Genomic DNA, 27,026 nt, shown 5'->3' with positions numbered 1-27,026 from the left:
TATTATTTCTGAGCTTGTCGATCCCGTCTAACTGGCCTTTGTCAGCATGACTTCAGTTTTGAACCCATGGCAGTTTTTCTACTAAGGCTCTTCATTCTTACCAAGTAGCCAATGTGAAGTTGTTCTTGGAGGAGAGGGGAGCTCTGATCCGGTCGAGGACCTTGGCCTGTCTCCTGTGTCACAGGCCAAATGCTTATTATGACTAAAGCAATGGTCCATTGTTTGCTTCTGAATGAGGTCTCTCTGTCTTAATCTGGCCTTAGACTGCAGATCTGCTCAAAGTCTCTTACACACAGCAACATGCACACACTCCAAAGTACGAGTGAACAGCATTGACTAAACACCCTGAATCAGTGTTACACTGCATGAGGTACCAAACAGTAATGAGTCAGCAGACATTGCATGTATGAATTTGTTGACCATAAACTAAATTGACTTGAGTGAGTTTGCATTCAATTTATCACACAGCACCTCAGTTGGACTTTGTATTTTGTATTTAACAGTGGGGAATTTTGGCACACTTAGGCCTACTTACTAAATGATGGATGGCAAATGTCTCTTGACAGAGCTGACCTTTCCCCCACATGTACGTGTAATATCCACATATGAAACACATGAAGTAAAAATAGATGTGTCATGGTTAATTATAAATTAAAAAATTATAAAATCTATCAGAAATTGGGAATTTGGAAAAATCATGACATAGTTGTATATGTACAGTACACATATATGTGTAGTTGCAACTTGCAACATAGGTATGTTATGTTATGTTATGTTGCAACCACAATTTCGGGGCTATTAGATATTTTTGAACTTCTTGTATGATGTCCAATCCTGACACAAAAAAGAGAAAATAGATGGAACTTAAGAATATTGACATGCTAACTTGCTAAATGACCCCAGACAGCTGGTATGTTTACCATGCACTTGCTAGCTACTGCAATTTACTAGACCTGAGAAAAGTCAGCCATCGAATCAAAATCAACAAAAAAAAAAAATCTGTCTGTCTGTGCGTGCATCAGCCTCAACTATGACAGTGCAACATATGGGCTAGCAGCATGGCCAAACAGGCTTTGTTTGTAACCAGTTGCAGGTTGGGGGGCAATGTACAAACTGAGCTGACTTGCTTACTTAAGAGCTTTGTTCTTTAATTGTAGCTCGTTACTGAATTAAATGATGAGCAATCCTGGCATTTATGTTAGTATGTTAACCACAATTACCGTGACTGTTAGACATGAACCTTGGTGTGCATCAGCCTGACTGTATGGAACAGCAGCAGTGATTTGTAGATAGTTGAGAGTTTTGAGTCAGTGTGGTAAAAACTAAACTTGATCAGGGAAACTACTGTCCCTTTAATCAAAGAGCTAAGTTGCCAAGCCAGTAATATGTTTATGAAATGATGTGCAATCATGACATGAGAAAATAGCAAAAAAGTTGCAAAGCTATCGTGACTGGCCTAGGTGCTAGCCTCCTGTCCTCTTAAGGTACTTAGATTTACTATAGGGACTGGGACATTATACTTGCTGCAGGGTGTTTATTCATTCCTTCATAGAGCCATACCGAGTTACAGTAGAGGTTCATGGCCTTCTTTGGGAATGTAATAGGCCTCCATACCTGCTATTTGGTATGTAGCTGAAGGAAACAAAAATCCCAGTAACCCTAGTAGCTCCTTTCTGGTAGTGTGACTGATGTGGCCATGTGCAATGAGCAGCAGACACACAGAGACAACAGTGGATGGACTCAGGGATTTGGGGTCAAGGGTAGCAGAGAGGAAGACAAACATACTGGTGTGGATAGAAGTTGAGCAGGAAATAAGAAGAGTGGGAGGGCAGAAGTATGCAAGAGCCTGCCTTTACCCCTTGAGTGGTTCATGTCAAGAATGTGGCCTAAGTTTTGCAACAGAGGACACTTAACAGCTCACCCTTCAAATATCTTCCAATCTACTTCATAGGAGCAATGAGGTCTGATTGCAGAGGAAAAAGCCATCTACTGTAGCTCAAAGTATTGGCTTATTCTGACCTCTAGTGGCAATAAGTTTGAACAAAGACATTTTTGGGAAAGCACCAAACTTATGATGGTGCATTTGCGCCATCATAAGTTTCTTTGTGTTCCTCCACGTGTTTGCTGACTGCTGCATTTCTATAGGATTGTGTTGTAATGAAACTTGCAGTATCCCACGAAACGTGCAGGGCTCACACAGTTCACACCTAGAAACCTGTAAACCCGTCCAGTCGAGGTGTGAATCTATGTCTATCATGTGTGATAGAGAGTCTAAGCAGAGGATGTTGATATATCAATGTAAAGCCCTTTGAGACATCTGTTTGTCAAAATGGACCATACAAATGAACTTGTCTTACCTTGTGAAACTACCAGGGTGGATACAACTACTGTTGAAGTGTGTGCAGCTTTTTTCCAGATGCCACAACTGAAACCATGACCATACTCGAAAAGTATCAGTAACCATTGAAAAAAGAAAATCTACTACATAGGACAGAGGCAGAAATAAAAACTTCTACATATAATACTAAATTATTGTTTGCAGCAGTTTTAAAAAAGGAAGTCTAACACATCTGATAGAGGAAGCAGATAGAAGCTTGCACTTTTGTCACAGCTCCAAGCACAGCAGTGTGAAAATGTACTATAATAAAATTGTGTGTGTGTGGGGGGGGAGGGTTCTAAAATATATTTAGAAATTCAGAACTGTGAGACAGTAATGTCTGTGTCTCTCCTGTTAGATGAATGTCTTGACTGGTAAGTGTTTTTATTTTGTTGACTTAACCACACATCGACCCACTTTGCATGCCTACAACTTTATCAGACGTTTTGCCTGTGTGTTGCTAGGGCCTCTTTGTGACGTATCATGTGGTAAAAAAACAAAACAAGAAAAACAATCACATGCATGAGGGCAGAGCTTCCCCTTCCCGAGGCACCAGGACTGGGTGAAGTCTCAGAGCAGCCCGCACAGCACTTAACCACCTGATGCAACTATACATTCAAACAGAAACTACATTATTGGCGGGCTCAATTCTGAGTTGCTCATGCACATCTGACAGGTCTTGTCTTTTTTTCTCTTATTTTTTTGACGGCTGCAAGGTGCATCAGGAAGGTCTGCTGTTGATCTCGTCTGCCACTGTACAACTCGAAGAGAGCATTTGTGCGTCAGTCTGCTGTTTACAGCCAAGTGTGAAACATGTGCTCGCTGGTGGTCCCTGGTCCTGACCTCTCGCCTCTATCCATGCTGAAGATGTAGAGAGAAGAATACAAGGTAATGACACATGGTTTCTGTTGAGAAATAACATCTGTTAGACAGTCATACTGCTGCACTTAGTGTGAAAAACTTCTTTTTTTTGCTGATGACAGTTTCATGATTAAAGGTTTTTTCACTTTGCATGCAATCTAATATTTAAATAGTATTACAATTAATGGTAGAAAACATCTGGTAGTATGTGGGTCTCAGTATCACACGTTTCATGTACTAGATTTTATTGAAGGTGAAATTAGGGATAAAATGTAGTTTGAAAGTTTTGGACTATTTGTGTCTCATTGAAAAAAAAATCATAATTTCATTGAATTACAGCAATATTTGCTGTAACTGCTATTGACTGAGCCGTCTACCACATGTTTTCACAATGATAATTCTTTGTACAAATAATAATGTTGAGAAAGTGCAGGTTGCTCATTTCAAAACCTGACCTCCGGACAGTTACTTCCTTAAATGTTAGTGTTAGACTTGCTTTCATACAACTTGTTACTGCACATTTAAAGAGAAAGGGTTTGTGGACGATGGTAGCGGACTGAGAGTTTCAACAGTTGATAGCACGAAGAGTCAATAGCTGGACAAAGTTACAGTAAAGCGGTAAAGAACCGTCACTGTTTGTCTTCCCTCTCTGAGGTGACAGAGGAAGGGTGTGGTTGCATCTTGATGGAAGAAGGAAGGGCGATTTTTCACTGATAAACCGTCTTTCTTTCCCTTATTTCCTGCTGTAATGTCTGGCCGGTTAGAGAAGCTATACTTTACAACATCTCTGATTTATTATACCTGCTAAATCTTTAATATGGCTTCACATCTGGTACAATGCAAATTGAATATTGAGTCATCTTAATAACATAACGCCTACATAGATGATGCAAGACACGTGGTGAAAACAGTCTGTTGCACACAAATCTGAACAATATGTATTTTCAATTTTTTGACACGGACACAGTTATTTTTGTCAACCATTCCCTTCATATAAATGATATTATGTGAAAAGCCTGCATGTTAAAGTTCATACATATTACTAAAATAAAAATGCATCATTTTAATGTTGTAATTGGTTGATTGAAGCCAAATAAATCTACAGCATCACATTTTGCAAGTCATTTTTTGGATGTAAAATAAAGATTATTTTATGTAACTAGCTGTCAGATATCTATTTACCCTAACTCTATAACATTTTTTTAAAACATTGAACTGAGTGTATGTGCTGATCTGATCTGAGAATTTTTCGAATGAATTAAAAAGTGATATAAAGTATAAAGTGATAAAAAAAAATTGTTTATTCTTTTATAAAAAATAAAAAAAAGGTAACATATATTTCACAAGTGCTTGCTTATAGTGAAGGACCATAACAACAGCCAGTCAGATTTGTCAGAACCAGAAAAGGTTACTGTGACTCTTGACTTACGGCTTAAAAAAATAAAGTCATTATAACTAACAAATAATAACACAGTGGCATGCAAATGTTTGGGCACCCTTGGTCAAAATTTCTGTTAATGTGATGAAATGATCTCCAAAAGGCATAAAGTAACAGATGAGACATTCCCTTTACATTTTAAACAATGTGTGTGTGTGTGTGTGTGTGTGTGTGTGTGTGTGTGTGTGTGTGTGTGTGTGTGTGTGTGTGTGTGTGTGTGTGTGTGTGTGTGTGTGTTTGTTGTTGTTGTTGTTGTTGTTTTTCATCTTTTACGTTTTTAAAATGACAGAAAGGGAAAAGGGCCCACAGCAAAGGTTTGGCCTCCCTTTTTCACTCTAAAATTGTAGAAAACAAAAATAATGCACTGATGCTGCTTAACATATTGCAAAAGAGTGTTTCATGTTTATGCCTTTTGGTGATCATTTCATCCTCTACTTGCTCAACTGTTCACATTAACCGTGGATGCCCAAACTTTTGCATGCCACTGTACTTGGAAAGTGGTACCAATGTGGGATTAGTTGTCTGGACACAAAATAATGTTCGTTTTCATTATACTGTATGTCCACTGTCCTATTTCCATTGCAGTGTTATGGGAGTGAAAGATGGACTGAGTCCAAGAAAGCGTTGCTAATTATGCCTCCAGTGACTGTGTGAGTGAGGGAATAACTGTGAATATGCAGCCCCTGGTCAACTCCTCCTCACAATGTGACTACAACAGCAGCAGCTGGGAAGAGCGCATGGACAAGATGTACACAGGTTTCTACCTGCTGCTCTTCATCCCTGGCCTGCTGCTCAACACCACGGCTCTTTATGTCCTCTGCAGATACATTAGGTACCCACACACACACACATGTACATGTAATAGGCCAGTAGATTCTGGAAATGGTTAGCATGGCTAACTCATCTGCATGTTGCTTCACAGTAAGAAGACCAAGACAGTAATCTTCATGATAAACCTGGCTGCAGCTGACCTGGCCCACATCCTCTCTCTGCCGCTCAGGATCTATTATTACTTCACACACACCTGGCCTTTCGGAAAAGGCGCCTGCTTGTTCTGCTTCTACCTCAAATACCTCAACATGTATGCTGCCATAGTGTTCCTGGTAAGCATGCAGGCACTCCAGTCAAATTAATCCTTGATATCCAGATGATACTTGATAAAAAAATTTTTAAAAAACAGCTTGGCAATTCCTCTCTCAAATGTCAGCACGTGACAGCAGGAAGTCATTTACATTGAAGCTGGTGACTCCCTTCTTCTCAGTTCTTGGAACAGTTTCACGGACTGTGCCTCTGAATCTTGTCAAATGATTCCCATCTCAGTTATTTTGTCTCATTCCTGTTTCTTTAGGTGTGCATCAGCGTACAGAGGTGCAGCTTCCTGTTAGACCCCTTTGCTGCTCGTCGGTGGAGACGGCGCTATGACCTGTTGATCAGTCTCGTCGTGTGGATTGTGGTCAGTCTGGCCTGTTTACCATTCATTCTGATGCGGTCCAGCGGCGGTGGCTCTGGTGGCAGCATCAACACACAAACATTTCATAACATGTCCTACACTGTCACCCCTACCCAGAATCCTTTGGGTTACACCAAGTTTTATTCACAACCTCTGAGTTTAAATCTTACCAGTGCCAAATCCAATTCCACCAACGGGAGCTGTTTTAAAGACTTGCCAATGCGGCGTGTGCCTCTTTCTCTGGCCATCACCATGATGTCTCTAGCTGAGCTGTTTGGTTTTGTTATTCCCTTGGCATGCATAAGTTACAGCTCCATCCGCATCGCTCGGTCGCTCTGCCAAAAACAGGCCGAGGATGAGCAAAACCCGAATGCTCGACTCAACTCCTCGGCACGCAGCCGACTCCAGTCGATCTCCTCAAACTTCCAGGTGGATAAGCAGCAAGAAAAGCAGGCCAAAAGTGAGAAGCGCCGCGCCCTGCGGATGGTGCTGAGCTGCTTGGCCCTCTTCTGGTTGTGCTTTGCTCCCTACCACATCAACTTCTTGTTGTACTTGATGGTGTCTCAGGGTTTAGTGACCCACTGTCCTACCAGGCAGGCCGTGAGTCAGTTCCACCCAGTGTCTCTGTGCCTGGCGAGCATGAGCTGCTGCCTCAACCCTCTTCTTTATTATTTTCTAACAGCTGAGTTCAGGTTTCACCTCACCAAGCGCACCTCCTCCTTCTCCTCCTCGCTGCTCTCCTCTCCCACCAGCCCCCCGACTCAGCATCTTGGTCCTCACAGGTTGATGAGCATGGAGAGTAACTGCTCTGACAGGGAGTGTGAAAGGGAGTGAAAGGCCTAAAAATGACAAACAGATAGTCTCCATGATGAACTTGAACACATGTTGAAGTGATACAAGATGCAAGACTCCTCAGAACTTTGATCTCTTGATGAAGACAAGGCCTTAGTCCAGCTACTGAAATGGTGTATGTCCATGTGTCATGAGCGTGCGCACAAAATCTGTATGACTATCTTGACATTGCTTAACATGGGAAGTTGGTTGCTGTTCTAAAACCACAGTCTAAAGATTTAAAATAAGCTATGTCGAAACCGTCCAAGCTGTGTATAAATGCACATGACTGTACTGTAAATAAAAGCATGTCTGAGCTTTCTGTCTTATCTGCTGCTGTGATGTTTTGTATGCGTCTGCTCTGGTTGATTCATGATGTGTTTTTATCTACAGTAAGTGGAAGCAAATGAAAACAGGTGTCAGTGTCATTCTTTTTTCAGTTTTTGCTGTACTTCCTTTTGCAATGCAAAGTGGTGAAGACAGTTGGCAGCAGTTGGCGCAGCGCTGAAAAACCAGTAACTGCCAGGCTCTGAGGTCGACTTTTGAACTGAAACCCTCCTACCCCTCTCACTCGCCCCCCCACACCACCCCATCTTCCACCCACTCCCCTCCTCCTGCATCTGCTAAGCCCGAGTCTGAGCCAACTTTGAGGCCACCGCCAGCCCACATACAGCCCACCTTTACAATAACTGCCAGGTGTCTGACTCATGCGCCAAAACGTGCCCACTTTCTATCTATTTTCCTGTCACGCACACAATGCATCAAAGTTGATCTGATACTGAAAATATCATGTTGTTAAATATGTGGGAACAAGAAACCAAAAGCAGTTTCGAACAGGCCAAAAACACCCAAAACTCTTCCCTGTTTCTAATTTCAATACTGACTCTATAGCACCGAGTCCTGGCTGGTTGTAATGTTTTGAAGAACGACACACGAGGCAGATAGTCATGGTGCAGTAAAGAGAGCTGTGGTGATGAGCATAATAGCAGAAGTTATGGTGTCAAATATTCTCGCAAACCACACCCCTGCACTCACAGGAAGCCCTGTGTGTGTTACAAGCCTCAGTAGAGCAGAGAGACACAGAGGGAGAGAGGGGCAGACGGACGCAGAGAAAGAACACAGTGAGAATCAAAACAGGAAATAACAATATAGCACAAAAAGACATAAGAAACCATTTATGTGGGAGAGCGACAGATAAAGTGGGAGACAGAGAGTGAGAGAGAGCGAGAGAGTGAGAGAGAGAGAGAGGGCGGGACTGTGAACTGAACAGGGTGAGAGGGGGAAGAGGGAGGGGGATGGCATGTGTGTTGGCTGATGCTTCACCCTTCTGCTTTTTGATGCGATGCAGCTTCGACTCTAACAGAGGTGAGATAATGTCAGTCTTGTGAATTCTTTTAGAAAAAACGTAAGTGTTTGGCTTTTGTGTGAGAGGCTGGATGTTTCTGGTGTGGAGTCATTTACCTCATGGGGATCTCGTGTGTTTCTCCAGTGTGTGGAATGTCTGTAATGTAGTGTGTGTCTGTGTGTGTGTTTGTGTGTGTGTAGGCCTGTGTGCTCCCCATGTGTTCATGTGAGGGTACGGTATCTGAGATGGGGAGGGATGATGGCATGTTTTGTGTGTTGGAGCAGCACACCTTGAGGGTCCTGGGTGCCCACAGACAACATTTTTGGTGCTGATACACGAGGCCAGATGGAAAAGCTGTAACACACCAACAACCCACGGAGAGATGAATCACAGCGGATCAAATAATGTGTTTCCACTGGCGAGATCCGAGGACTCATACTTCTGAATCCTAAGGTAGGGGATCATCTGTTTTTTCGTTTCATACAGTATAGCTCAAACAATTCACAATCCAAAAATCAATGACAACACATGACATGGCTTCTGTCACTGTGTGATGATGACTGAACAGTATAGATGGGCGGGTCTTGATGGATTGTTCATATAAGTCCACTTTAAAGAACCACAAAGAGGAAATGAGAGTCTAACAGATTGATCTTCACTTAGAGCTCCTCTGAGATCATACCTATAACTATACGTGTGGTTCCACAGAAAAGAGACTGACACCAGAAAATACTGTTAGGTTAGAGTTGAATGGAGCTGAAAGGAAGACTGGGGGCCTGGGGGTCCACTGGGAGTTTTCTGAGTGCTGTGAAGGGGGATAAAAGGCAGCCAGAGAGCAGAGGCAGAGGCCAGAGAGTTGTGGAAGAGTTTATGTGTCTTAAAGCAGAGCTGTACTGCGTCCAAATCCCCTCTTTATATCCAAAATTCCTCTGCGTGTTGATGACCTTGCTGGGAAAGTGGTGGGAAGTACATCTACGATGTTAAAGAACGATACTGTACTTTCCACATTTACACCACTTCTTTCATATTACTGTTCTGATTAATTTCTCAAAAAAGAAGTTAAAGTTTTTTCGTAACAAACATAGTAAAGGATTAAAAAAACAAAACAATGGTTAACAACCGTTTTAGCATGTAATCTGCCATGCGTCATACTTGTATAAGGGCGAGTGGGGGAGAGAAACCCCTTCGAAACATCTCATCAGCCTGCATGGAGAAAAAATCTACAAAACAAATGGAACATTTTTGCTGCAGGAACTGATTTTTTTTCCTTTCCTAACCCATCAATCGTCTCGCTCGGCCTCAAATTTATATTGTGACATTTCTGAGAGGGGCCTACCCCAATGCGATTAATAAAATCATCAATTCAAATCATCAAGTGTTATCTGTAAAAATTCTGTTTGCGTAGGAGAACAGTGAAACACAAAACAATGAAACAATGAAACAGCTGACTCTATTTGCTTGGCTTCATGATCACTTTAGACAAAGTCAGATCAGATACTAAAGGTGTCAGAACAATCTTCATAGCTCATGTTGTGTATTCTTCATTGCTTCATTTAGAAAAAAACTTTTCATAAACCAGTGTACATTTGCTTTATAGCTGTGGGTGTTAACACATCTAACAAGCTGGTGGTTCAGTTCCTGGCATTACTGTGTATTCCCCTTCGTAGTCAAGCACATTGTCGCTTGCGCTTACTAAAACATCTATATGTTCTGAAATTAGTTTCACTTTGTGCTGTTGGATGTGTGAAAACACCATGTATCGGTTCACCACAAAAGGGGTTGTTCCTCATGTTCAGTAAAGGCAGGCCTGTCTTTGCCTGACCTGTTAAGCGCTGGGTCTGACTTGCATACCACGCAGGTTTCACTGACGCGCCGCTCTGAGAAGTTTCACACTGGCTTATTGTAGGCCTTGCTGCAGGTGGAAATGCTACACAATGAACAGTATGTGGGAGATTGAGCTATCAACTCTGTGGGTTTGCATATTGCATCTGCTATCACAAACAAATGATAATTTTATATGCACTACTAAAAACATGGTGCAACAAGCTGCAGCAATGGTTGATTAGTCTCATGTACACATTGAGTGTGTGTGTGAGTGTGATTTTGTGCGTGGGCGTGTGTCACTCTATGCTGTAAAGTATGATGCAGGGCAGGGGGTCAGTTTGTCACAGTTCAGAGTAACTGAGAATTTCCGCTTAATCTAACCTTGTTTTTAGAGTGTGGGAGGAAACCCACAGAGACACGCGTCTTTTTGATGCAACAGCTAGAGGAAGACAAGCATTTTCCCCCTTTCTGCTTTTGGTGGTGTTTAGTATGTTACACATCCTACAAGAATAAATTAAAATACTTTTCTCCCCTCTACCAGGATGCCATACTCTTGGGATTGATAGTGACCTGAAAAACCAACTTCACAGGCTTTACCATAAGACGTCGATCATTTCTCCGGGATGCTGCAGAGACCAGGACTCTAGTGGCGGAGGTCACAGCATGAACTCCTCTTCACCATAATGGACATCATGGATGCTCAATCAAACCCATCTGCAGAACACAAGCAGATTCCCTGATACAAGCTTCCTGTTTATCCACAAGGCAGCTTGTTTTAACACCTAACAGAAAACAGCGTTTGGCTTAAGATGAACATTGGGAACCAAAGCTGTAACGATGAAGATGTGCGGACCTATCAGCACCATGTGTATGCAGTGGTGTACAGCGTGATCTTAGCACCTGGCCTGCTCTGTAATGTGCTGGCGCTCTGGGTGTTCAGGGTCTATGTCAAAGAAACCAAGAAGGCTGTGGTGTTCATGATGAACCTCGCTGTGGCTGATCTGCTGCAGGTAAAAACCCTTCTGTGTCTTTTCTCATCCATATTTGATAGTTTTATTACGTTTTCTGAAGTATTAACACACAAAAGTGTAAAGGTTAAAGGTAAAGACAAACTCTTTAACCATCAAAAGTTAACCTGACCAAATGTTAATGCTCTGTCACTCCATACAATCAGCCAAAAAAATTAAGTTAATTGAATTTAAATTGAATATTTAATAATAAAATTAAATAAATATATATATAAATAGATATAATAAAAGTGTAATTGTGACGTGTGCTAAACTTTGGGCACCATGGGCACCATTCTAAATGAAAAAGACTTGTAAGTCAAGAATTGTCATAAAGTTAGAGATGTTTTGACTCATCTGACGCTCGTGGCTACATTCAACAACCATCAACCATACCACTGCTCACGTGGTTAGATTCACACGCCAGTAGAAGACATGAAAAAATGCCAGTTAAGGGGAACTGTGGAAGATGAGACCAGAATAAAAACCAAGAGAAGTGCAAATCTGCTGCGTAGGAAGGCAAAGCAAACCCACCAACGTGACTGTAATATGAATGCAATAATGCAGGAAGGTTTAGGTGCAGCGATGATGACGCACAGAGAGGGGTCGACATGTCATGGGGACCTTTACCAGACCGACCTCAACAAAAAACGTCTGAACTTTGCCCCAAATTTTGAAAACAACAACTTGTTTACGTGTCTCCATCTGTTTGTCTCATCTCATCACCCTAATTCAACTAGAAGTAATAATCATTTTCATACTGATTAATCCATCTTTCCCCTCCCCCAAATTAGCATTAATGAGCATAATGACATGCATAACACAGCTGTAAGCAGACACTGTGTTTTATTAATGTAGGTGTAAACAACATTAAATTCCCCTATAAAGCATTTATAACTGTTACATTAATAGTAAGTGAATGGTTGACTACACAGGATAACCTAAAAACAAAGACATCGACACATGTTTACATTTTTAGAAAACATCAGTCAGCTAATAGATCATCACAAAACAAGATATTTACAACTTGGCACATGGCATTGGTTTGAAAAGAAACTCAAGGTGTGTTTACTAGATTTCTCACAGGTCTGATTCAATCAGTTGTTGAGATGAAGCATTGCATACTGACTAAGAAAACAAGTAGGCTACTTCACAAATACAAATAATTACAATAATTGAAGAAGATATATAGCACATTTTCTACCAGAGGCAACTCAATGTGCTTCACAGCCAAAATACAGAGATGGAAAGAACAAAACAAATAGCAAATACAGAAATATACCTTAAATAAGCAAAACAATGTATTATACCGTGTAATGAAAAAAAACATGCATATAATTAATAGCTACAATATTATAAAACATTCTGACAACTGTGTACTTATTCACACACTGGTCAGGATGCTTTGTAATGTAGGTGTTAATTGTATAATAATCAAGACTTTGTCTTTAAATGTCTTTCTACAGCTTTATAACTAAGGTACTATTATAAACCACTTAGTGATTGAGCATATTGTGTTGACGAATTTGAATTGAGATATTACTATATTGTCATCACTCCAACTATGTTAAGTGTCAAAAGTGATGGGAAATGTCCGTGACAAGTTTGGGGAGTTGTGGGTGACGGGGTTATCTAACATGACATAAACAACCCAAAATCCCTCACTGTGGTGAAACTGAAAAAATGCTTCATAGAGTTCACTCAAAGCTGATATTTGTTACGCAGGTCAGTAGCCATGGCACACATGATTTAACAAAGGCAGACTTTAATTATTCCTTAATCAAATTGTTTTTATCTTGCTGTTGTTTTAAAAAAGGACAGCAGTGTGTTCTTCTTCTTCTCCAGCCTTGCTCACTCTCTCTGCTCTCCTCAGGTCCTCTCTCTGCCTCTGCGGATCTACTATTACCTGAACAACACCTGGCCCTTTGGCCAGCCCCTCTGCATGATCTGCTTCTATCTCAAGTATGTTAACATGTACGCCTCCATCTACTTCCTGGTGTGCGTCACTGTGCGTCGCTGTGAGCTCATCATGCGTCCGCTGAGGTACAACTCGTCCAGGCGTAAGAGGGACTGGCTCACCTGCTTCAGTGGCTGGATTGTTGTGTTCCTGGGCTGTCTGCCGTTCCCTCTGCTGAGGAACAACAGACCTGATAAAAACAATGACACCAACCCGGTGTGTTTCTCAGAGCTGCCCATGAGGGACGTCAGCACCCCAGTAGCCTGGGCCCTCCTGATCGTAGCTGAGCTGGTGGGCTTCATCATCCCCCTCGTCCTGGTCATAGCCTGCGCCTGTCTGACAGCTGGCAGCCTTCGGGACCGGACGGCAGGGGCCGTTCATGACCGAGGGGAGAAGCGGAGGGCGTTACGGATGGTGCTAAGCTGTGCTGTGGTCTTCTTACTGTGCTTTGTTCCTTACCATATCACTATGCCCCTGGACTTCTTGGTCAAAGCCAATGTTGTGAGCAGCTGCTCCTTCAGGAACCTGATTCTTCGATGTCACCCCGTCACACTCTGCCTGGCCAGCCTGAACTGCAGCCTGGACCCACTCATGTACTATTTCACAACCGATGAGTTCTGGAGGCGGCTGAGCAAGCCAGAGATACCGGAGAGCATCACCTTCAGCAGGCGTCTGTCCTGCATAACTGGAGGAGAGGAGGCAGAGGAAGACTAGTCTACAGTCTAATCTCTCTTCTAGAAGGACACACTGTTTTATCTCAACCACTAAACCTGGACAGACATTTGATGCATTCCTAAAAGCTATGGGAATATACTTTACAAACTAGTCTGTGAAAATATGGGAGAGTTTTAAACTGTGTTTTTTTTTCTATTTATTTTTCAATAAAAACCTGTTCTAAATTCGTACAGCCCTGGTGAAGAGTGAGCTGTTCCTGTTATGAAGCATGGACTCACCATGAGTGCCAACATCACTGAAGAGTTATGAGGAAACACAGAATACAGGAAACTCCTAGTCAGCTAAATTTGTCATTTAGATGCAGTTTTATGATACACTAATAGCTACCAGAGGATGATAAAGGGACAACGGTTGGCTGTCTGAAGCACTGCTTTCACTGGTGCTATAAAGAGAAAACCACAGAGATATTCAGTAGGTAAAGAAATGCAACTTTATTCAACAACAAAGTTCAGTTCAGTTCAGTAGCTGCACACAACATTGTTTTGTTTTTGATCTAATCTTCTACTGTGGTAATCAGTTAAAAAGCTGAGACAGAAACACATTTGTACAAGCAAACTTCCTGTCTGATTGTCTCTCTTTGTGCAGACATTGCGTGGGAAATCTTTGAAAGTGACTTTATTTGGCAAAAAAAAGCCATTTTACTCACTCAAGCCTTTTCTTCAGGCCCTCTCAAAATCAAATAAAAAAACATGTGCAGATAATTAGTTCCTGTGAGAATTTCAGTCGTATAGTGTTGTAGTCAAAAGAAGATACTCAACTTACAGGAACTTCATTCTTATGGTCTGGGTCAAGATAACTCCATGTTATGGGATGACAAATTTATAAATAAGATTTCAATAACAAGTGTAAAAGTTGGTGAAAATTCCCTTTAGCTTATACACTCATTCTGCTCTTCAACCATCCTTCAAGTTCATTGACACAAAATGAGGTTTTTACACAAACACATACACTGGTTGTAGAGGTTGCTGGGCTGTTCACCTTTAGCTTTACATAAAATCATCATACACTGGGACAGCAGAGGCCTCTGGGAAATATCTACAAAGTAGAGACTGGGAGCTCTGTGCATCTCTTACACCATCTTTAAAAAAAGCATCAACAAACATGTTACAGGTGCACTGTAACTGTACAGTACCAAAACTCTCCAGGGTGACTAGTGCTAGAAAACACTGTTAACATCAAGGCTTCTCTATAAACCCTGTTAAGAGTGGGAACAGTAGGCTGACACACAGAAGGCAGGTCTGATATGAATTACTTCTCAGTATCACGAGAATATTCAGTAGAATGACTTGCAACTCAGGTCTGGAGGCGACCAGATGTTGTAACACAGTAACAACAATAAGATTTAGTCTGCAGGGAGCAACAGCAACAGAACAAAAACCAAGAGAACAAATACAACTTAGTTCTATCCCTAGTTAGCAGGCTGACGCTGGTTAGCAGTACAGGACTATCTACTAGTGAATACTTGAGCGAGGGAGCTTACAGTTACCTGTTCAGGGGAAGAAAGCAGGGGAGGGTGATCAGGCTATAACGCTGTAACTTAACTTTATTTATCACTTGGGTTAAAGCAGGGGAGGCAAAAACTGGGGTTAGAGTTTTATACAAAAGTAACTTTCTGTTGAAAGTTGTTCTCTCCTGTGCCCACTCCTCCTATCATCGCTGTCACTCTCTCTCTCTCTCTTTCACCTGTGCTCATGCTTTACCATCAAGCCTTGCAGATCCGGGTCTCCGTCACAAACTTGTTCTCAAAGTGGCGGATGGTGAAACACTTCTCGGCAGAGCGCTTGTGGATGCCTCCACCTGATAGACGAGATGCAACAACCATTAGTCCTAAATATGGAAGATGCATTTTCAACACCTTTTTAAAGTTGAACTGCAATTTAAGTACTAGAAAGCTGTGTGACTGAGACAACATGTGTGTTAATGTGGCTGAGAGGCCGTTATTAGTCACAGCCGTAGCGCCAGTTGTGAGTTCAATACTCCTCTCTTACTCAACAGACTATAAATACACCACTGGTTCACATGCTGTAATTCAAATGACTTTGAAGGGGGCATTAACAAGTGAACCCAGGCGCAAACGATCTTTGTAGCTCATTTCAAATGAACTAAACTGAGTGTGGCTTGTTTAATAATGGATATCATTTTAATGGACTGGGATTAAGTCAACTACTGCTGTCTGAAATGTCCTCCAGAGGCTGTTATGTTAAAAAGAGATGTGCCAAATGCCATGTGATTTGGTTGTGAACTACATCCATACCTGGCAGGCTGGCACGACGCTGCATTCTGTACGTTTCCTTTCCATTACACAGCTGACGGATGTAGAAGCCAAGAGGTTTGATGTCATCGATACGCTCAGTCACCACCAGATCCTCCTGCACCAGGTAGCTGCGATAAGAGCCAGACTGGGAAACAGAGGACGCACCATGAAGAAACCGCACCACAATTTTAAGTGACTTTAAAAAGAGAAAGCAGCTAGGCAGACATGACTTGAGGTGTGAAAACCCTAAGTGAAAAGGACAGGGTAATGAGTCATCCCAAAACTTCTGCATTTTGTCAGACACTGTCACGCCACATTGTTTTTACATATCACGCTGAACACCTCAGAGTGAAAACACTCTACATGAACCTTATTACGTACATGACAGCACTTTTAACACAACCACAGGTTAACTGACCCAGCCTGGTGACAACTTTAAGGCGGAGGCATTGTAACAAAGCGGTTAACACCCGGGCCTGAGTACAGTACACAACACGTGCATGTTCTTCCTTGGGCTGTGTGAGTTGTGTCCCCGTGTGACTGCCGACTGTGTCACCTGGGACTGGCTCAGCGTTCAGTGCTAATTCACAAATATCAAACGCGTTAACTTAATAGTGGTGCAGAAGTGAGGTTTCTAACCTACATCGAAACTGCATGGAGAATGGAAAAGGTTCAGAGAAGTCAAAGGTCCAGCATCACATGCAGCAAACAGAAGAACAAAAGTTTTTAGCTTCATCAGGGTCATAACAAACTTACTTCCTAGGGATATGTACTGTACTGTGGTGACCTTAATGAAGGTCACAAGCAAAGTCATGTTGGTCTAATGAAGTTCCTCTGTTTACTGCAAACAATCACATGTTAGCATGCTGACTATAGCATTGAGCCCTAGGCACCACCATGTCTACATGAGGCCTCACACAGCTGCAGCTGCTAACATGGCTGTGGACCAGTGGACCAGTTCCCGGCTGCAGGCTCAATACTGAAGCCAGCACCAGTAATAGTATGTTCATACTACAAAATCACAACAGATTTGAGTGTGCCGTTTCACACATTATTCTCTGACAATGTAACACACCAAGAGTGGGCTTCCAGTGGAAAAACAATAAAATCGTGGGCGGTGATGAATGACGAATCAAATTTTTCCAGAGTTTGATTCACATCCTACCTACTTAAATATCAGATCATACTGTTAGCATGTGTAGTATGGACCTGGGACACAACTGTAGCCCAAGATTTAGCAAAGAACACTTCTTCAAAAATTGCATTTAAAATTCTCTAATACAGATTTAGTTAATATTCTAGTGATACACTTTTCATAAAGACAATTAAAAGGGGAAAAGAACAGAAGTACAAGAATTATTCCAAATCCCTTATAATATCTAATCCTTAACATTAGAGCTCATGCATGAACTTGAGAGTACAGTGTGATTGTAGTTGATCTAATATCTTCCAAACTACATTTCTCACATTGGCAGCTGCATCCTCAGATCCTGTCAGCACCCTGAGGACACGAGCTCATCGCTACTGTACTCACCATCAGCTGTGAGAAGAGATCGATGAGGTCCTGACTGGGGAGCACTACTGAGGTGTTGAGAGGAATCACAAAGCAGGTCTTCAGAGTCAGGTCCAGATACGCTGTCAGCCTCTACTTAAAACACACACACACAGTAATCAGGAAACCACATTACCAGGAGTATTTGTAGTAATGTATAGACGGTATTTGATGTGATTTTTTCCTTATCCTCACCCTGTTGAAGTCGTGGAGGATGTATGCAGGGTCTCCAGGTCTGAAGCGGGGAGGGGGGACACTGATGACAGCCATGCTGTCGGAGATTTCCACTTCCTCCTCCACAAGTGGCAGATAGTAGGGCTGGCTCTCTCCTCCGCCTCCGGGGGACACATCGCTGAACTGCATCGCACCGTGATACAGCCTCTGAAAGAGACGTACCAGAGTCAGAGCAAAGTCAATTACTGTGACAGAATCTGAAGGCTTGTTTATTCATCAAATCTGTTAATCTACTTCTTTTACTGCCAATCACTTTCTACACCTCATCTTTTTATAGTTTAACCTTAAAAAAAACCTCACCTAAAACCCAAACTATTAATACGCAGTTTATGGTTGCATTTGGTCAGATGCTCACGAGAACAAAAACAACAGTTGCCAACAACTTGTTACTGATACACAGAGGTACACGCAGGTTTCAGACTCTTCAACCACAAGTACCAACATCGATGCAATCGGTGGTTTCTCTGCAGTGTGTACCTGCGTGCTCTTGGTATTCTCTGTAAACGGCACAGCCTTACACAGAAACAAAATGTGGAGCGTCATCTCTACAGCAGCAGCTTGTGGCTGCCAGGGGGAGCCAGAGCACATGGTGGGCTTCAGGAGAGATTCATCACAAGCAGCAGGGCTCAAACATGACATGGGAAATAGACAGGACATGATCTGAAGAAGCAGTGTTGATGAAGCAACCACTGTGTTGAAGGTAGTTGTTTTGCAATGTGTGATGTCCATCATTGTGTAAACAATTAATATGTTACTTTTATGGCAAAACATTTAACCTTAGAGTTTAGATGTGAGGTTACAGTGTAAAGTATAAGAAGAATGTTCAGTATAAATAATAAGTATTAAGTTAAAGCAGAAGTAAAAATGTATCCTTTTGATGAAAAAGTTGTAGCTATGACCTTTAAGTATTCAGCATATTAAATGCGGGCGGCAGATGAATCCTCTAACAAAGTTGAATTTCATTTTATCTAAGAGGTGTTGATGCACTGTATGAATAGTTTAATAAGATATGTTAGGCTTTGCCTCATTTGCATGAGAGAAAAAACCCTGTGGGCACACAGACAAACCACGGTGAATGTGAGAGCCTCCCAGTGACAACACAGCAAAATTCAAATAGGTGAAGTCTGCACTTTCCCTGAGGATGGAAGCAGGCAAGAGTCAGCACTCTTTGTTTCCTTCCAGAGCAAGAGTGTCCCATCAGCAGCCACCGATGGCCTTAATGATTCTGCCAAAAACTTAAATAACATGCCCCCTCCTCTCCCCAACTGCACGTCTCCAGTCACAGCGATGTTTTTGAAAGATTGTGTTCTAGCATTCGGTCTGTATTAGACAGTGAAGATAGAGACTGGGAACACAAAGCAAGAGAGGGAGATATGACATGCAACAATGGTCCATAGCTGGAACTGAACTCATGGCATTTAAAGTTTCCAACCTGCTGTTTTATTGAATGGTAAAATCTGGTTTATTAATCCCATTAGTGTTTGTGTTTATTGTGTGGGTTATTATATTATATTATATTATATTATGTATGTGATGGTGACATAGCCAATTTAAATTAATATGCAGCCTGGCCTGAGAAGTTCTAATTGCATAACTGCGTAACCAGTATAAGGGTCAATGTGAGTGTGGCTGTTTGATAAGACACATCTATTCAATTTCTCAGGGTTATGGTTAGGTCACTGCTCATGTAATCTGAAATAAGTATGATAGAATTTATAATGATGCAACACACACAAACAGAAGCTCGCACAAAAACTACCTTTGGGGTGAAATAGCGATAGAGACACGCTCCCCCCACGATGAGCCCGCTGAGGATGAAGGCGATTCCCAACAGGGTGAGCAGACAGCGACCTGTGGAGCCCACGATACTCACTGGAGCAGAGCCCAGCTCAGGATCCTACAGAGACAGAGAGAGAGAGAACATATAGATGTTACCTATAATATTGCAGTGCAGTATTGCATAGCGCTGTGACTCTTTAATATTTTAATCCCATTCAGTGTCTGCCCTGTGCAGGACAGCTGTTGAGGAGATGGGCGGTCCTACTTGGGTGCTGCATCAGTTCAGGTGCAATATGACCTTCTGTGCATTATACGAAAACATTGCAACCCATTAAATCCTACATTAGCATTATGCACGAGCATGCAAACAGACCCTGTGCAAATGTGCATGGGGAGAGTCCGAGCTAACAGTGGGTGGCCGGTGCAGGCCTGCCACCAGGCTAAAATAACAATCTGCACACCGGGCTCACCTTCTCAACGGCCGTCGCATCCTTGCCCAGCGCCTTCTGCGCTAGAGCCGAGTTGAAAGCGATCTTGACCATGGTGGTGTGAAGACCTCAGACCTCAGGGTTGTTGTGCTAACTCAAAAGCAAAGAGAGGATGTCGGTGCGATGCGAGCTCCGTTTCTCCTCCGCAGCTCCGCACTGTGACGCACTTTGCAACCTCGGCTTTAGCGCTTCCGGTGGCTGGAGGGGGATTAAGATCGCACCCGAAACGAGACGCCGGAGGATCTGCTTCAATTCTCACACTGCAGATAATCTTTTTTTTTTTTACCTCTCAAACTGGAATGATTTCAACGATTGTTGGCTGTTGGTTTGACCACTGAAACAATTTATTGGCTCATTTACTGTGCCCTCTCCTCAATGATAAATTACTTGTAGCTATTTGGCGCCATCTAGTGGCCGCCGGTGGGAAAACTCTCCACATTGACCTTAGATTAAAACGTTTCCTGTTCCTTAGAGCTGTCTGCTACTTTCTGTACAGCACATGGCATAAACATGACTCAGTCTTGCACAGGCTGCACTATAATGTAAAGAAAACAATATTATGCGTACACAATGTCACCCATTCATTTCTGTGAATATTCCACTCTGTAAACTAACTCTGTAAATATATTCCCTCCTACATGCTGGGTACTACCTGCCAGTGTGTCTGCCCACTCACACTGACACACACAGTACACAGCCTTCACTGCACTGTGTGGAAACACAGGCCTGTGCCAAGTCCATTCAGTCGGTCTGACACATATCTTCAGTCCTCCTGCTCTCCCTCTCTGGTCTGTGGTGGTCCTCTGCTTCCTCTGCTTTCACTCTCCTGACTCAGGGTTGTTCCTATGAGTAAATAAACACTTACTGCTGCACCAGCGCTCTAATTCCACGCAACTCCGTGGCATCCCTCCAGCCCTCTGCACTGCAACTGTACCATATGCATCTCCCACTCTCACAAACACACACAGAAGTACACACACTCACACACTGCCAGGCTATGATATTTCCTCTGTTAAACAGACAGATTGCACCGGTAATCACCACTGAAAGGTACATAAACAGAGCAGCTGATTTCTGTACCTAACTCCCCCTCCGTGCACTCCCCCAACACTGACTCTCCCCGAATATCCTAAGTGGTCCTGAAGGTTTGTTTATGGGCTCGTCTTACGCTGCGTTTGATCTGAGAGCTTGCCCACACATGCATGCGTGGACACACGCACACACACGCTGCAAGAGAGAGGGAGAACCAGCATTAGCAGTAATAGCTGAGATGATAAACAAAAGACTTAAATTTAATCCTGAGGGCTTCTCAGCATCACACACAACATAGGAAGAGAAAAAAGCAAGGGAGGGAGCGGGGAGGCGACCACACTGAGGGAAACAAGGGAAGTTTGAAGGGAAGAAGCGTGGAAGCAGGTGGGGGTGAAATAGAGTGATTCAGGAGGGGGGAGTGAAATGATGACTGGGAAAAACAGGGAGAGGGAGTTACAGGGAGAGGCAGAGCAATCTGCAGTATCTGATGCTTGAGTGAGTTTTCCGAGGAGCTGATTAACGGTGGATTAAACTCTCCGTCCATCCAGTTTACATCTCAAACTTTCTAACACGCCTGCTGGGCAAAATGTCTGTGCCTCTCAGACTGAAAGGAGCAAAACATACACAAACGGACACCCATGTTATTGTGCACAGCCACACAGAGGCAGTGGGCGTCATAATGGTGGATGGCAGGCGTGTATGATGGAGTTTGAATGCCAATGTTTCCCTGTGGTCTGCAGCAGACGTCCAATAAAAGCAATAAAAACGCACATGCTACACACACACACATACACAGTACACACACACACAAATGCATACACAAACACACACACACACTCCTCTCCTGCAGTGTCAGCAAACTGTGAAAGTCTGCAGGGACATAACTGGCTTCACAAAGTGTGAGAAAAAGAAGCTCTCGTGCATGACATCACCCACAAATATGAACACACACACCTCATAGATTTGTCATCAATTTCAATACCAGACATGTGAAGCCACAAGTGACAAATGACTTTGTCCCTTTTGCTGCTCACGCACGCACACACAGACACACACACACACACACACAGACACACATTCCAAAAACTGCTATGGTAACATCTGACCACAGAGCTGCGTTGAACTGAAAAGTTAGACACTGCTCAGTGCTGTATAACGTCACTGACATGTCTTCATGTGGACCCACCATAATCACCATGTGCCTTGAGTGGGGGAACATTTAGTGGTCAAAGAGAGAAAGAGAGAGAGAAAGAGAGAGCGCAGGAGGAGAGAGAGAGAGAAAATATAAAAGGGAAACAAAAGAGTTGGTCTCATGGGTAGACATGTGGCAGAGAGGAGTGATGCCTCTTCAAAGCCTCTTTCAGACTCCCCCCCCCCTCAAAATCAGCGTGCATCACACTCTCGTGATCCTTGCCCCGCCACACACACACTTTTGGCGATCACATATGGCTTTGAGACAAGGGTGACAAATGAGTCTTTCCTGTGAGTATCAGCTTCTAAAGCTACCTTCGCTCTCCCATAGCACCGCTCGTCTGCCTGTCTCGTTCTCCTCATCCTCTCAGCTTGGCTCACCTCAGGGAATGTAATAACTTCATGCTGATGGGGCTCTGATGGGAGCGGTGGGGTAATCTTAGAATAAAGATCAGGATTGGGTTGCACCAAATTGTGCATCAACCCTTTTCTGAATCGTTAGTAATTGCAAGCTATTTTCTAGCTAGCTAGTGCACGTTGCACTCTTTATCATCATTGTCTTTATTAAAATTCACCTATTAAAACCGAAGACATGTTTCAGTTAGTTTTCAGTTCAGTTAGTCTTTGTATACAGTTTAGGTTGACTGGGAAATATATGATTATGCTAAACTAGCTTTCTTTATTTGGCCTATTAGCACAACATAAAGTACACTGTAGCATTTTGTACATTGAGGAATTGTGTTATTTTTATGAGTCCATATAGTTTCAAACTAATGTTGGTTTAACATTAAAAGCTATTGTCACATCCAGCAGTGAGAGTATGAGTATAAAAACACAGTTATTGTCTAGTTGTCAATTACCTTTACTTTGTGAGATGCAAGTGTCTCTCCACTTGGAAAATATTATTGTTTGCATGGTATTATAGTTAGGTTTAGTTTAAACTCACAGAGAACTGGCTCTGAAAAGTTGATCTTAATCAAAACTATTCTTTGAATCTCATCATTGTCCATAATGTCTTTAACGCAAGTGTAATTAGTACACTTCTTTGTGCTTAATGAGTAATTTGTTGAGGCTTAAAACTTAATGTTATAGTATGTTACCTCATGTTAACGAGGTAACATACTATAACATTAAGTTTTATATGACTGTATTCTTGAGGAATTTGCATGTCATCTGTCTCTTTAGAGCAGCAGAAAAGACAGAAAAGGATTTTTGAAGCACATAAGTGAAGGAGAGGACAAAAGTATATGACTGGAGAGAGGGAAAAGGTGGGTCCCATATGTATGATGAAGGACAAGTCAAGGTAACCAACTGGCATAGGTAGAAAGGAAAAGGTGGAAGAATCAAATTGGATGAAAAAGGATGAAAGGGTACTGTGAAAGACGGAGGGATGGAAATGGACGGATGTCTGTTATGTTCCTGAGGGTTAAACTCTGGGGAAATTACCTCATCATCATGAGACTGCTCCACAGTACTACAGCCATGTTGACTTTACATCGGTAAAGCACACAGACACACACACACGCACGCACGCACACACACACACACACACACACACACACACACACACACACACACACACACACACACCCTCTGCTGAATTATGGCCAATAGCATCAGAGCCTGGTCGAATCACTTCCAGATTCAGTGACGTCACCTGTGTCAGGTTCACGGGAGGAGCACACACACACACACACACACACACACACACACACATACACGTAACTTTCCGGCGGAGGGCGATGCACTGATTTGTATTTTTCCTCAGTCATGACACGGAGGTTGTTTCAAGGCTTTAAGACTCCTACTCAGAGAAAGTGACAGAGGACTGACAGGCTGAAAGCCACAAGGCTGCAGCTCTCCCTCTGACCCAACACTGTGGGGAAACTGACCTTTCCTTCAGCAACTACTGAGGGAGTACCAGCGATTAGACTGGAGATGAAGCTGAGTTCTTGAGACTGATCTCTCATATTTACAGTTATTTATTGGTCAAAGATTATTAAACACATTATATGTCAAAGAGACGTTGGCCTACTAGTGATGAATAAAAGCTTAGAGACGAGACATGCAATGGCTTTATAAATTATAACTATTGGATGCATTAAAAATTGTGAAACACTGCCAAAACACTTAATGTTTTCTATTAATCAACATTACAACAGTAGATTAACCATTTAGAAACCCAGGTTAAACCTGTTTAAATTATGCATTATTACATGGTAGTACTAATCCAGCTAATGAAGATTTTATTTTCTTTAACACATCTCAAATGTTTACAGTGCAAGATATGAATGTGTTTATATGTCTTATTGATACAGATTTAATATTAAGTATTGTTGATTTGTTCATTGTTTTCCATCATTGATTTTAGTCTAAATCTTAACTTTCAATGTTTATATATTTTCTGCGTTACTGGTCTGTTAATTGTATAATGTTTTATTCTTTTTTGTAAAGCACTTTGTAAAACTTGTCTTTGTTTACTGTGAAATAACTTATTACTTTATTTAACTACAAACTGAAAACAAACTCAGAGTAAAATCAAATTTGTGGAAACTTTGATTAATTGTGTGTACAGTACAGCTACTGTGATGAAGGTGTGGTCTTCTGTATGGTTTAATGTGACCTATGATGACTGAAATCATTACTTTTTAAAGGTATAGTGATGTGTGTTTGTCTGTGTGCATGCATGTGTGTGTGTTTGTGTGTGATGGGAGGGGAAGGTTTGAAGAATGTAAAACTAAGCTGCTAAAATTGATAACATCCCCAACACCACCCCAGTTTCTCACCATGTCAAAGTTCACCATGCTCGAAAGAAGATGAATGTGATCTGATATACTGGGGATGAAAGAAATAGCGTGTGTGTGTGTGTGTGTGTGCGTGTGTGTGTGTGTGCGTGAGTGCGTGTGTGATTGTCTGGAAGGTCTTTCCTGCACCTCAGAAGTCTAAAACCCTGGTCAGGATGTAGTTATAGAGCGCTAATTTGAGAGCTGTCTGATTGAGGGCTTTCTGTGGACACACACACACACACACACACACACACACTCTTTATCAGTCATTAATCTATCAGGTGTCATTAACAGGGGAGGATGGGCTGATTGGAACCAGAGGGAGACAGAATGATGTCATACAAACACTTTTCACTGCCAGAGCGCTCATGTGTCTGCCTGCCTTTCCTTCATCCTTTTCACCACACACACACACACACGCAGACACACATACACACACACACACAGACGTACATATGACTGACACAGAGACAGATAAAAGTGCAAATGTAGGCCTACAAGGGAAACACTTTCATGCTGCTTCGCATTTCTCCAACATCTGAGGCACAGCGAACGGGGAAGGGTGACTGCCAACACCAGCTTCTATAAAAACGGATCAGTGGAGAGCCTGAAGAGAAGACTGAAAACATTTGACTTGAAAAGTTTCGATACAACAATAATGGGTATGTTGTTTTGTGTAAAGACAAAAGTGTATCTTTAATGAATGAGTCCGTCTTAAGCAGGACAGACTGATTGTTTCCCCTGCTCCAGTCTGCTTCTATTTTAAACCCCCTCCCACAACATAAATGAATACACTTCTTTACAAACAGCTAAGCACACACGCTATAGGGCTATCTTTGGTGGACGAGCTATTGTTTAGCAGTGACAGTAATCCTTTAAAGAGGTGCTGTGTTTCCAGGCTGAGAATGGATCTCTTTATTAACACTGACGGAGGCACATTATCTATAAATACAGGCGGGAGCCACTAATAAATCATTTCTCATGGCCCTGATAGAGCACTAACCACAAGGCATTAAGGCATCGTGAATGCAAACCACACGTTGGCAGGCGAGCTCTCTGCATGTGTGTGCATTTGTGTGCATGAGTGTGTGTGAGTCACACCACGCTTTGGCAGGCAGGATGATGGGGCAAGAACTGGGCTTTTGATTGAAATAGCATGTTGTCTTTTGAGTTCCCATTTCGGCAGCGTTTAAATTATAGTGTCTCTGCTTGGCTGTAGAACGTCACTTGGGGAGGGAATAAAGTCAGAAAAGAGAAAATGCTTCTCTATATGTGAGGGCAATCCAGATCAGATGAAAAAGATATGATGGCTTGGACTTTTAACTATTATTATCTATTAATAAGTATATAAACAGGCCTACCTGTATCCTGAAGTAACTGTTAGAGATTTACCAGATTGTGTTGCAGCATTAGAACTGAATTGTGCTGTCTGTAGTTCCTTCCAACATCCAAAAAATCAAAATCAAGAACAATACATCAAACTTGACTGCCAACCCTTTTTGACTGTCAATTTAACTTTTATAGGGTTAGGGTTTTATATTAGTTGAAATAAACTTGAGAAAATATCTTCAAGTAGCGAGGTGCCGTCAAAGGTTTCTGTGACCCAGATTCCTTCAACAGCCTGGCACAAGTGCAGAGATTTTTGAGCGAGCGTCATCAATCTAACCAATCAGAGGAGGCAAAAATCAGGGGTGGGAGCTCAGAGCTGTCTGTCAATACATGAACATGCCTCTGATAGTAGGTAGCTGCTGGATTATCAGCAAAGAAGTTTTATTGTTTTGTCAATTCAGTGTTACTTTGGTGAAATGTTATTTAAAGTCGCTCCAATAGTCATACCTAATCATTAATCAATCATCAATTAGTAGGTGAAAAGGAGCACAAGTAG

The 27,026-nt window shown here is 42.2% G+C and overlaps 3 protein-coding genes across 3 annotated transcripts; 2 read left to right on the top strand and 1 right to left on the bottom strand.

Moving 5' to 3' along the window:
- The first annotated feature begins 3,046 nt into the window (after positions 1 to 3,046).
- Positions 3,047 to 7,280, top strand: p2ry10 (P2Y receptor family member 10). Its single transcript, XM_085788425.1, has 5 exons — positions 3,047 to 3,265; positions 5,262 to 5,508; positions 5,599 to 5,779; positions 6,025 to 6,221; positions 6,318 to 7,280. Exons 2-5 carry the CDS (start codon positions 5,351 to 5,353, stop codon positions 6,958 to 6,960), a joined length of 1,179 nt encoding a protein of 392 aa, XP_085644551.1. The 5' UTR covers positions 3,047 to 3,265; positions 5,262 to 5,350; the 3' UTR covers positions 6,961 to 7,280.
- A 740-nt stretch (positions 7,281 to 8,020) lies between these two features.
- Positions 8,021 to 14,222, top strand: gpr174 (G protein-coupled receptor 174). Its single transcript, XM_085788423.1, has 4 exons — positions 8,021 to 8,322; positions 8,587 to 8,755; positions 10,668 to 11,136; positions 13,007 to 14,222. The coding sequence occupies exons 3-4, from the start codon at positions 10,936 to 10,938 to the stop codon at positions 13,802 to 13,804; spliced, it is 999 nt and encodes a 332-aa protein (XP_085644549.1). The 5' UTR covers positions 8,021 to 8,322; positions 8,587 to 8,755; positions 10,668 to 10,935; the 3' UTR covers positions 13,805 to 14,222.
- Positions 14,223 to 14,321: 99 nt separating this feature from the next.
- On the bottom strand, positions 14,322 to 20,292 carry LOC146980159 (integral membrane protein 2A-like). Its single transcript, XM_085788424.1, has 6 exons — positions 20,115 to 20,292; positions 19,625 to 19,762; positions 17,827 to 18,012; positions 17,614 to 17,724; positions 16,080 to 16,224; positions 14,322 to 15,622 (listed from the first exon to the last, which is right to left on the bottom strand). Exons 1-6 carry the CDS (start codon positions 20,184 to 20,186, stop codon positions 15,528 to 15,530), a joined length of 747 nt encoding a protein of 248 aa, XP_085644550.1. The 5' UTR covers positions 20,187 to 20,292; the 3' UTR covers positions 14,322 to 15,527.
- Between the last annotated feature and the right edge of the window lie 6,734 nt (positions 20,293 to 27,026).

Source organism: Trachurus japonicus, chromosome 10 (assembly GCF_045865225.1).
Source record: "Trachurus japonicus isolate A0001 chromosome 10, Traja_1.0".
Lineage (NCBI taxonomy): Eukaryota > Metazoa > Chordata > Actinopteri > Carangiformes > Carangidae > Trachurus > Trachurus japonicus.
Note: the sequence above shows the minus strand (reverse complement) of the source record. Positions and strands in the feature narration are given on the sequence as shown.

Bases quoted from the DNA above. Each gene is read 5' to 3' on its own strand.
- LOC146980159 (XM_085788424.1), bottom strand. From the start codon at position 20,186: ATGGTCAAGATCGCTTTCAACTCGGCTCTAGCGCAGAAGGCGCTGGGC. The intron at 19,763-20,114 runs GTGAGCCCGGTG...CTGTCTCTGTAG, and splicing joins ATGCGACGGCCGTTGAGAAG to GATCCTGAGCTGGGCTCTGC. The intron at 15,623-16,079 runs GTATGGATGTAG...CTCGTCTATCAG, and splicing joins GCGTCGTGCCAGCCTGCCAG to GTGGAGGCATCCACAAGCGC.
- p2ry10 (XM_085788425.1), top strand. From the start codon at position 5,351: ATGCAGCCCCTGGTCAACTCCTCCTCACAATGTGACTACAACAGCAGC. The intron at 5,509-5,598 runs GTACCCACACAC...GTTGCTTCACAG, and splicing joins GTCCTCTGCAGATACATTAG to TAAGAAGACCAAGACAGTAA. The intron at 5,780-6,024 runs GTAAGCATGCAG...CTGTTTCTTTAG, and splicing joins ATGCTGCCATAGTGTTCCTG to GTGTGCATCAGCGTACAGAG.
- gpr174 (XM_085788423.1), top strand. From the start codon at position 10,936: ATGAACATTGGGAACCAAAGCTGTAACGATGAAGATGTGCGGACCTAT. The intron at 11,137-13,006 runs GTAAAAACCCTT...TGCTCTCCTCAG, and splicing joins CTGTGGCTGATCTGCTGCAG to GTCCTCTCTCTGCCTCTGCG.